This window comes from Notamacropus eugenii, chromosome 1 (genome assembly GCF_028372415.1).
Source record: "Notamacropus eugenii isolate mMacEug1 chromosome 1, mMacEug1.pri_v2, whole genome shotgun sequence".
NCBI lineage: Eukaryota > Metazoa > Chordata > Mammalia > Diprotodontia > Macropodidae > Notamacropus > Notamacropus eugenii.
Window position 1 is genome coordinate 622,518,528 of NC_092872.1, and position 9,878 is coordinate 622,528,405.

The 9,878-nt window shown below is 46.0% G+C and overlaps 1 protein-coding gene across 18 annotated transcripts in view; it reads left to right on the forward strand.

Moving 5' to 3' along the window:
• The window catches only part of FGFR1 (fibroblast growth factor receptor 1), a 69,162-nt gene extending 60,390 nt beyond the window's left edge, over nt 1–8,772 (forward strand). For 10 of the 18 annotated variants that reach the window (XM_072635146.1, XM_072635148.1, XM_072635150.1 and 7 more), the window contains 10 exons: nt 1,153–1,355; nt 2,286–2,431; nt 2,599–2,720; nt 3,216–3,326; nt 3,947–4,137; nt 6,203–6,325; nt 6,620–6,690; nt 7,016–7,153; nt 7,348–7,453; nt 7,709–8,772. In XM_072635146.1, the coding sequence (XP_072491247.1) occupies nt 1,153–1,355; nt 2,286–2,431; nt 2,599–2,720; nt 3,216–3,326; nt 3,947–4,137; nt 6,203–6,325; nt 6,620–6,690; nt 7,016–7,153; nt 7,348–7,453; nt 7,709–7,885 (1,388 nt within the window). In that variant the 3' untranslated portion in view covers nt 7,886–8,772. The remainder of the gene's footprint in view (nt 1–1,152; nt 1,356–2,285; nt 2,432–2,598; nt 2,721–3,215; nt 3,327–3,946; nt 4,138–6,202; nt 6,326–6,619; nt 6,691–7,015; nt 7,154–7,347; nt 7,454–7,708) is intronic. The other 8 variants (XM_072635151.1, XM_072635153.1, XM_072635155.1 and 5 more) reach the window with 1 other exon arrangement.
• The last annotated feature ends 1,106 nt before the right edge of the window (nt 8,773–9,878 follow it).

The following is a 9,878-nucleotide window of genomic DNA, read 5'->3' on the forward strand; positions in this document are numbered from 1 at the left end:
GTGGGATGGTTTATGTCCTGGGGAATGGAATCCCTTACTGCTGCCTTTAGAGGTCTCTTGCTTGGGGATTCTGAGGCTTTTTTATTTTTACTGTCATTGCTGCTGCCGCTGCTGCCAAAGCCTTTTATTTCCTTCCATGCTAGTACCACAGGCCCGGCAAAGACTGCTAATACCCAGCTTGTGACTGTCCTGGTTCTGTCCATCCTACCTATGTCCCTCCCCATCGATTGTTTCTGTCCTTTGACCTGGAGAACAAAACAGATTCTTCTCCCTGTTATCTGCTGCACTTGGGTGAAACTGTGTTCCAGGCTCTCTCCTATGGAACTGAGGCTGGGGTTCCTGATGTTCTCTCAGGGTGTCTGTTTCTGTGATGCAGTGGTTTATTTGGAGGGGAGGTGTAGAGAAGCCTGAATCAGTGGACGGGGGTGGGACTGTGTACAGGGGTTTGTAAAAAATGCTCCCTAGTCTGTGCCTGTGTTGAGAAAAAGAGTTGAGTTAGACTGACTGATGAAGATAGTGGAGTTTGAGGGAAGTACAGAGAGGGAAAAGAAGCATGACCTTCCCACCTTTGGTTGTAGGAGATGGAGGCTTTGAAGTAGACTACTTCAAAGAAGTAAGAGGGGGTGAGGGGGGAATCCTTTCCAGAATATTTTCTAGAGTTTATTTTTCAATCCACATATAGGAGTTTGGTCATGATTTGAGGATGCAAACATTTGTTATTTTGGTTTGATGTGACATGAAGGTAATAGTATATGGTAGGGATGAAAGATGAGGTATTAGACCTATATATTCAGCAGCAGGGCCAAGATGTGTGCTTATGTTCTTTTCCCTTCCCCTTCTGTTTCCTGAAGGACGGTGCTAACCAAATAGGGCAGCTCACCTTGAAGTTTTTCCCCCTCCCTGGGTGTGGGGCATAGAGCACAAAGCAGTTTTATCCATGATGATAGTCTGGGGAGTCTCAAAATTTGGATGGTGCCTAATGTGTTCAGTGATTGGGGCCAGGGTCTGACCAGCCTCCATTCTGCTCTATAAGCCCCCCCGGGGGGGGGGGGGGGAGAAATAGGGAAGGGCCGTTTTTTTTCTTATGGAGTTGGGGCCCTAGGAGGCTGGTACCCCCCAGTGCCTGCTGACACCCTGTTCACACCGACTCAGCCCTGGAGGAGAGACCAGCAGTGATGACCTCGCCTCTATACCTGGAGATCATCATCTACTGCACGGGGGCTTTCCTCATCTCCTGCATGGTGGGGTCTGTCATCATCTACAAGATGAAGAGCGGTGCCAAAAAGAGTGACTTCCACAGTCAGATGGCTGTGCACAAGCTGGCCAAGAGCATTCCCCTGCGCAGACAGGTAACAGAAAGTAGATGGGGGGTTCACATCCTCTCCCACCTATACCCAGCATCCTCTGTCTCCTCCACCACGCCTCAAATCCTCTAATCTACCTTACCACTTCCTAGCTTTGCTTTCCCATTTCTGAGGCCAAGTCAACTATGCTCCCAGGTTAAAGTTATAACTGTCCCCCGGGAGATGCAGCTTCTCTACCCACTGCCTTCCCCACTAATTTCCCTTCCAAAGCCCCAACTCCAAGCTTTTGACACAACTGAATATGTGGATTAAGTGTTGCCTGGGCCTGGGCATGCAGATCAAAGGTCATGTCTAAAAGGGTTCCCAGCTGTATATGTGGAAGACCACTTCAGATACAAGTCCCTAGGCGCAAGTCAGAGGTGCAAGGATGCAAGCATGCATCCTGAGATCTTTTTCTCATTTATAAACATTTTACAGGAATTTTGTAGCAGGAGAAGTGTGAGAGGGAAGGCTTTTGAACTGGGCTATAACTCTGGGAAGAAGAAATGTTTTAAGGATTAGGAATCTCTCATCTGGGCCAAAAGGTTATTTACAGGGACTAAGTTCCCTCCTGAGGTATAAAGGCACAATTACTATTGGGGTGATAGGATAAACTGGTATAAAATCTTCTAACTGTAAGGGATCTTAGAGATTATTTAAACCTACCTCTTCATTCTACAGATAGGAACCTGAGGCTCAGAGAGGTTAAACAATTTATACAAGGTCACCCAGCTAGTCTGGAGAAGTATGAATTTGTCTTTGGAGTCACAGGACTCTTTCCCACTCTGCTATGCCACCTTAGAGATGGATAATAGCTAGTTAAGACACTGATGAAAAAAATCTGGCTGTAAGTAGGAATTTATTCATCCTCCAGATGCAGAACTATCCAGCCTCATATCATGTTTCTACTTCCTAGAAGGGTAACCCCACTCTTTTTTATAGGTATCCGCTGATTCCAGTGCCTCCATGAACTCAGGGGTCCTGCTAGTTCGGCCTTCACGCCTTTCTTCCAGTGGGACCCCTATGCTAGCAGGGGTCTCTGAGTATGAACTTCCTGAGGATCCCCGCTGGGAACTGCCCCGGGACAGGTAATTCTCCATCCTTAACTTTCCTATAAAGGTTCCTATAAAGGTTTCCTATAAGGTTCCTTGGTCCCTTCTCTTAGGACTTATTTCGAAAGGTTAAAAAAAAGTATCCACAGGAAATTTTCTCTATTCATGACAACTCTATCACCCCACTGTCTATCCTCAAACAGGTTGGTTCTGGGCAAACCACTGGGAGAAGGCTGCTTTGGACAAGTAGTTTTGGCAGAGGCTATTGGGTTGGATAAGGATAAGCCCAACCGAGTGACCAAGGTGGCAGTGAAGATGCTGAAATGTAAGTGACATATTGCACTGAAGCCACTTCTTTCTCTTTCCCATGGTGTGTTTTTTTCTGAGCAGAATGATAAGCCTCAGGCCAAGGGAAACACTGCAGCTTATCTGTTCTTTTCCCCCTGCCCACACAGTGTACTGACTTGATTGCTTCTGCTCTGGACATATTCTAGGATGTTTCCCTAGTAGGAGGTGCTGCTGGCCTAGGTTGTTGTCAGATTATGTAAGATCCTACTGTCACCTCAGCAGTATTCCTCTGGCTCCCATCCCTACCCTCAGCCCCATCTTATCATATCTACAGGTCTCTGTTGCAAATGCAAAAGATGCACATGCAGGGAAGAAAAGTGGGAATGTGAGGAAGGGGGAAAAAGAAGTAAATCTTGGGGAAAAGGAGCTCCTCAAGGATCGATAAGGACTTTTTAGCCCACTCGGCACCTCGCTCTGCTCTTATGCTCTGAAGTAAACGAGTACTACCTGTCTTTCTGGTTTCTGTTGAAAGCGGATGCAACCGAGAAGGACCTATCAGATCTGATCTCAGAGATGGAGATGATGAAGATGATTGGGAAACACAAGAACATCATCAACCTGCTGGGGGCCTGCACACAGGATGGTACGACCTGCAGCTTGTCACAGCAGGCTCAGGGAAGCGTCTCTGTGGGCACATCAGTGATGAGCTCTCAGCCATTCCTGGGGAAAAAGAAGTGGGAGACAGTATGGCCTAGCCAGCCTGAAATCAGCAGGATCCAGACTGCCGGGGAAGGGTGCATGCATGCATGTGTGAGAGGGAGAGAATGGAAGAGAGGAGGGAAGGGATGCAAAGAGACAGTGCTGGTTCTCATTGGTGGGCATTAGCCATTCGTGGGGCTTGGAAAAGCAAAGATCTCTGGACCTACTTAGGGCTGGTTTATGCGGGGGGGGGGGGGGGGGGGGGGGCGGGGGGGAATGTGAGCTGGAGAGGTATGCAGCTTCCAGTTCTCTTATGTGCAGTTGCAGTTCCCCTGTGCCCACTGTCACTCATGCATGAGGATTTTATCCCAGTTTGCTTCATGAGTGCCCAGGTCCATCCTGAGTCTTCTTTGAAGGGTAGTGCTTCATAGAGTGGCTTGAATTCCCAGGGCAAAGCAGGGCTATGTTGACTTATGTGGACATTTTTAGGGCTTTTGAAGAGAGATCAGGATGGGGCCTGGAACCTGCTAATTCTTCTAGCCCCTTCTTCTTTATGCCTCCCAGGCCCTCTGTACGTCATTGTGGAATATGCCTCCAAGGGCAACCTTCGAGAGTACCTGCAGGCCAGGCGGCCCCCTGGGCTGGAATACTGTTACAACCCCAGCCATGCCCCAGAAGAGCAGCTGTCCTCCAAGGACCTAGTGTCTTGTGCCTACCAGGTGGCCAGAGGCATGGAGTATCTTGCCTCCAAGAAGGTGTGGAATCCCAAATGGGCCATGTGTTTAAGGGCAGAGGGTGGGGAATGGGGTGACTTTCTCTACTTCTGGTTTGAGAATACCAACCACCCTACCTAAGCTTCAGGTATGAATTTAACCCTTCAATCAACCTCCCATCAAATAAGAATCTTTAATTCTCTCAGGTTCTAATTTATTAGGTACTGTATTAAATACTTGGAAGAGTAAAAGGGCAGTAGAAGGCACAGTTAGTTCATGGTGCCAAGGAGCACGATACTAATTGGAAGGCAGGATTTGTGTGTATATATGCATATATGCATTACTAAGGATCAGCTTGGCTACAGAGCACAGTGGGAGAGAACACTGGGCTTAGAACCAGGAAGCCTCATCTTCCTGAGCTCAAATCCAACCTCAGATACTTCCTAGCTGTGTGACCCTGGGCAAGTCACTTAACCCTATTTGCTTCAGTTTCCTCATCTGTAAAATGAGCTGGAGAAAGAAATGGCAAACCACTCTGGTTTGCCAAGAAAACTCCAAATGGAGTCATGGAGAGTCAGACACGACTGAGCTTAACTCAACAACATTACTAAAGATCATAAAATAGTAATGTTAGAGTTGGAAGGGACCTTAGGAATCAGCTAGTCCAACCCCCTCTTTTTTGAAGATGAAGACATTCTCAGATCTGAAGTGGTGAGGTATCTTTACCTAGGTGATACAGCTAGTTAGCAAAGAGCCAGGATTTGAATGTAAGTCTTCTGACTTCCAATTCAACACTATTTCTACCATAAAAACACATGAATACATAGACAACAAAATGAAGCTGAACTGACTATCTACACACAACCTGAACATTTGTGGGAAGGTAAAGATGAAGGCTAGGACTGCTAGAATGAAGAGAAAGCCTACAGTTAAACAGCATCATCTTCATAAAGATGGCAGTTTGTTTTGTTTTCAGTGTTTAATTTTATAATAACAAGAAATAAAGAGCAGTTTATACATAAATTTTTCTGAAATTTGATATATTCAATTTTTATTAGTTTTTTTGAATATCTGTTTTTAATTTTTTTCAACCAAATCCACCTTCTCTTCCTCCTATTTCCCTCCCCCAATGTTTTTATATATGTGTAATAAGTGTATATATAGTAGTCTTAATTCTATTTTTTTGTCCTTGATATTTTAATATTTAAATGTCCATATTTTTATATTCTTCATGTGCCTTTTTCATAGCAATATCATAAATCATTGCACTACTGCTTAAACAGCCACAGTCTACCTAGTCAGTTCCCTGTTGTTGGCCAGTCAGGCTGTGGAGAGCACTTGAGATCATTGGACTTAGAATCAAGAGATGTATAATTTCAGGCCTCACCCTAAAACTTAACAGCTAAAATAACCATGAGCAAATCAGGTTGCTTCTAAAAATCTGTTTCCTCATCCGTAACAACAGTATTTACCTCACAGGGTTGTTTTGAGAAACAAATGAACACTCTCTATTAGTGACTATCTGTAAAATGGTGGTAATAATAACTATACTTCCCAGGACTACCAAAAGATGTGATCTGTTTTATGGCTCTTGTATGTTGCCAGATCACGTTCCAGAAAAGTAGTGCCAGTTTGTGGTGCTACTGCCAGTGTGGAACCTCTTTCCCCACAACACTGAGATTTCACACATTTTTTGCTAAATTAGTGGATCCACCAGTGGCATCCTATTGCTTTAATTTGCATTTCTCTAACTATTAATGAGGTTAGACATGTTTCCAGGAGGTTATCTGTCGGTTCAGTCTTTCACCATTCATTCTTTCAAGACTGTATATTGCCTTTGTTGGCTTGTGTTGTGTCAAGTCTGAAGGTCAAGGTTGAGCAGAGTTTTGGAAAAGCAAGGCGATAGGTTATGGCTGAGCAGAAGAGGAGGACATTCTAGGTATGACACTATGTATAGTGTTTTAGAAGAGGGAAGGGGATGATTTGTTGGATATATGACATACGAATGGGAGTATACAGAGCTGAGGGAAGGAGTTTATAAAGCTGATAACTGTTAAAGCCTCCCCTCCTCCCCGCCCAGAATTCTACTCTCTGATTCCATCTCTAGTGTATCCACCGGGATCTGGCAGCCCGCAATGTCTTGGTGACTGAAGACAATGTGATGAAAATTGCAGACTTTGGTCTTGCTCGGGACATCCATCACATTGACTACTACAAAAAGACAACCAATGTAAGTCAAGATGCCCTTTTCCCATCTGAACCCCAACTAGCCTGTTTTTGCCCCTCTCAGATTCTTCCTCCTGCCATCTCCCTTGGAATAACTTCACCCTTTCTATTCAACCTTTTCTGTAGACCTGCGTAACTGCAATCTTAATACAGTCCTCCCCAGATGAGGCTGCATTTCCCAGAGGGTATGGTGGGAAGCACTGTAGATGCCCACTCTAGTCTCTGGACATTTTCTACTGCCTCCCATACACATCCCTGATTTCACTCAGTTACTTCATGCTTACTGTACTACATGTAGGGTCGGCTGCCTGTGAAGTGGATGGCTCCTGAAGCACTGTTTGACCGGATCTACACACACCAGAGTGATGTGTGAGTTGGAAGTAGTTGTTAGAACGTAGGATGCAGACAAAGGAGCACAGGGAGATCTTAACCTCATAACTAATAAGGAATCCCCTGGATTTGAGTAGAATGTGGGGCTGGGGGGCAAGCCTGGCAGGGAATAAGACGCATCCGCTCACTTTGGGATTGGGCTGCCACATCGAGGCTGGGAGAAATGCCTTCTAGTATTCTCAGAAACCGACTAGGTTTGGAGTGATGGAGTATGTGATACTTGAGAGGAAAAGGTTCTGGATGACAATGCCTACTAGTTAGTTCTGAACCTATACAGAACCACTGAATCTGTGTTGATATGCAGGTGGTCATTTGGGGTGCTGCTGTGGGAAATTTTCACCCTGGGAGGCTCCCCTTACCCTGGTGTGCCTGTAGAGGAGCTTTTCAAGCTGTTGAAGGAGGGTCATCGAATGGACAAACCCAGCAATTGCACCAATGAACTGTGAGCAAAAGGGCCAAAATGGGGGAGCTGTGGGAGGAGAGTGAAAATGCATGGGAGGAAGGAAAAGTTGGTGGGAGTTAACAGGGTTGATACAGAAAAAGCCCCTTTTTCTCTAGTCATCCTGTTCTTTCTCTTCCACCCAACCCACTTGGTTTTATCACCTGGTTACCTCTCATTCCCTACCCTTGCCCCAGGTACATGATGATGCGGGACTGTTGGCATGCAATTCCCTCTCAGAGGCCTACTTTCAAGCAGCTTGTAGAGGACCTGGATCGAATTGTGGCTCTGACCTCTAACCAGGTACAACTGTCTGTCCCTTCTTGGGCTACAGGAACACCCCAAGACCAGTAGCCCAGATGAATGGCTTCTATCCAAAGCTGAAAAAGCTTCCTCCCTAGCTCTTCAATTTTCCAAACCTTTATAACTCCCCCACTCCCTCCTTCTTTCCCACCCAATTCCTTTGAATGTGATTCTCTAATTTTTCCTTGGATTTGTCTTATCTCCTAAAGGATCCCCTGCCCTATGCTAACTGAAATTTCTCTCCACCTGTCATAGGAGTACTTAGACCTGTCAGTGCCCCTGGACCAGTATTCACCCAGCTTTCCAGACACCCGCAGTTCTACTTGCTCCTCTGGAGAGGATTCAGTCTTCTCCCATGACCCACTGCCTGAGGAGCCCTGCTTGCCCCGACATCCGGCCCCACTGGCCAATGGGGGACTCAAACGGCGCTGACATTCCCCCAAAATGAACTCCACAAACTGATATCCTTATTCCTGACTCTTGGTTGGGCTCATCTCCCTTCCTTTTTTCCTTCTCCCTGCCCCCAGGAGTTGGCTGCCTACAACTCAAGGCCTTCCCTTTGTTGCCCATCTCTATCTCATTGAGCTGATTTCCCTTCCATTAATTAATCCCCTTCTGTTGGGAAAAAGGGAAAAAGAGGTACTTCCAGTTGGCTACTCCATTGCCCTTAACCTTGGACTAGGACCTCTCCCTGACTGGAAGGGAGAGAGAATGGGGAGTGGGCGTGGAAATGGAGGCTGACTGGGCTCTCTCTGGCACTGTTTTTATTTTAACCTACCAGCCTCCCGCACGTTGGCGGCAGGTGCCTTGTCCTCAGGCTGCAGCATGCGGAGGTCAGTCAGTCAGTCAGTCAGTCAGTGCCTCAGGCCCCCACTGAAGGTGACCTCAGCACCAGAAGGGTGGTACTAGTGGCTTATTAATTCCAATACTAATTTGCTTTGCTGACCAAACACACCTGGTACCAGAGGATGGTGGGGCAAAGGCTGGGGGCAGTCTGTGGCCCTGGGGCCCAGCCCCATCCTGGGGCTTTGTATATAACTATGAAGAAAACACAAAGTGTATAAATCTGAGTATATATTTACATGTCTTTTTAAAAGGGTTGTTACCAGAGATATACCCATTGGGTAGGGCGCTCCTAGTGGCTGGGAGACATCAGTTGCTATATATTGAAAAAAAAGAAAAAAGAAAAAAAGGAAAAAAGTTTTAAAAAAAGGTCATATATTTTTTTGCTACTTTTGCTGTTTTATTTTTTTAAATTATGTTCTAAATCTATTTTCAGTTTAGGTCCCTCAATAAAAATTGCTGCTGCTTCAGTTTTATATGGGTTGTATGAAAAGGGAGAAAGGAATTTTGGGAATTAACTGAGAAAATGAGATTAATATGTACTGGGGCTGCACTGTCTCTGTAAAGGGCATATGCCTTATAGTTCCTATTTACCCTTTCATTCAATTAAGTTTAATTCAACAAAAAATGTATTAAATGCCTACTATATGTGCAAAGCACTGTTAGGCACTGAGAACATCAAGAAAAATCCATTCTGTGTCTTCTGAAAATCTTCTCAGAGGTTGCCAAGGGCTCTGGTCCTTCTGGGATGGTCTAGGGATAGTATACAGGAGTAGAGAGGAGTCTTCTGTCAGTAAGCCTGCCCGTGAGGTTGGGTGCCAGGCCCAGGCCAAAGCAGCCCTTTATAACAGATAATTTCCTTATAGGAAGTTGTTGATTCAGGCATGCTACCCAGTGGGAAGAGGGTGGTGGGGGCAAGTGAGCTATATATCATGCAGAACAGTTCCCTGGGCAGGGTTCTAGGAGTGGTCCCTGAGGCTGGGTGGGTGGGGCAGGGATCCACACCTTCCCAGGCTCTGGGGCTCACCACTCCTCAATCCACACCACAAATGGTACTCCCTAAGTCATACACACTAAGTACCCAGGCTCCATCCAAGCCTTTCCCATGGCAACATCACAGATTGATCACTGCCTTCCCAATGCTCTTCTGGTTTAGAGTGGAGGAGGGCACCCCTCTAGGGGGGAATCCTTGGGAGGTTTCTGTCTGTTTATAATTGTGCTTTCTGCTGCCACCTGCCGGGCCATTTCCTGTAACGCTAGCTAAGCCTCTCTCCGCTTTCCAGTGGTCGTCCCCTTTCTGCACCTCTTAAGGCTCCCCCACCTCCAGATTTTCCAGATTTCCCACCCCCCGAATGTAATGACAAGTTCAAGATGTTGCTCATTCCTTTGATTTCTGTGGGGAAGGCGGGAGCCGCTGCTTTAACGTTTTATCTCTGAGTCAGTCATTTTGTTGCAGCTCAATGCTGACACCTGTGCAGTTGTTTCTGTTATCCTTGATTCCTCTCTATCTGTAAAACCGTCAACCTTACTGCAATTTGGTTGTGTGTGTTTGTGTTTAAAAGAAGCATGATCTAGTGGACAA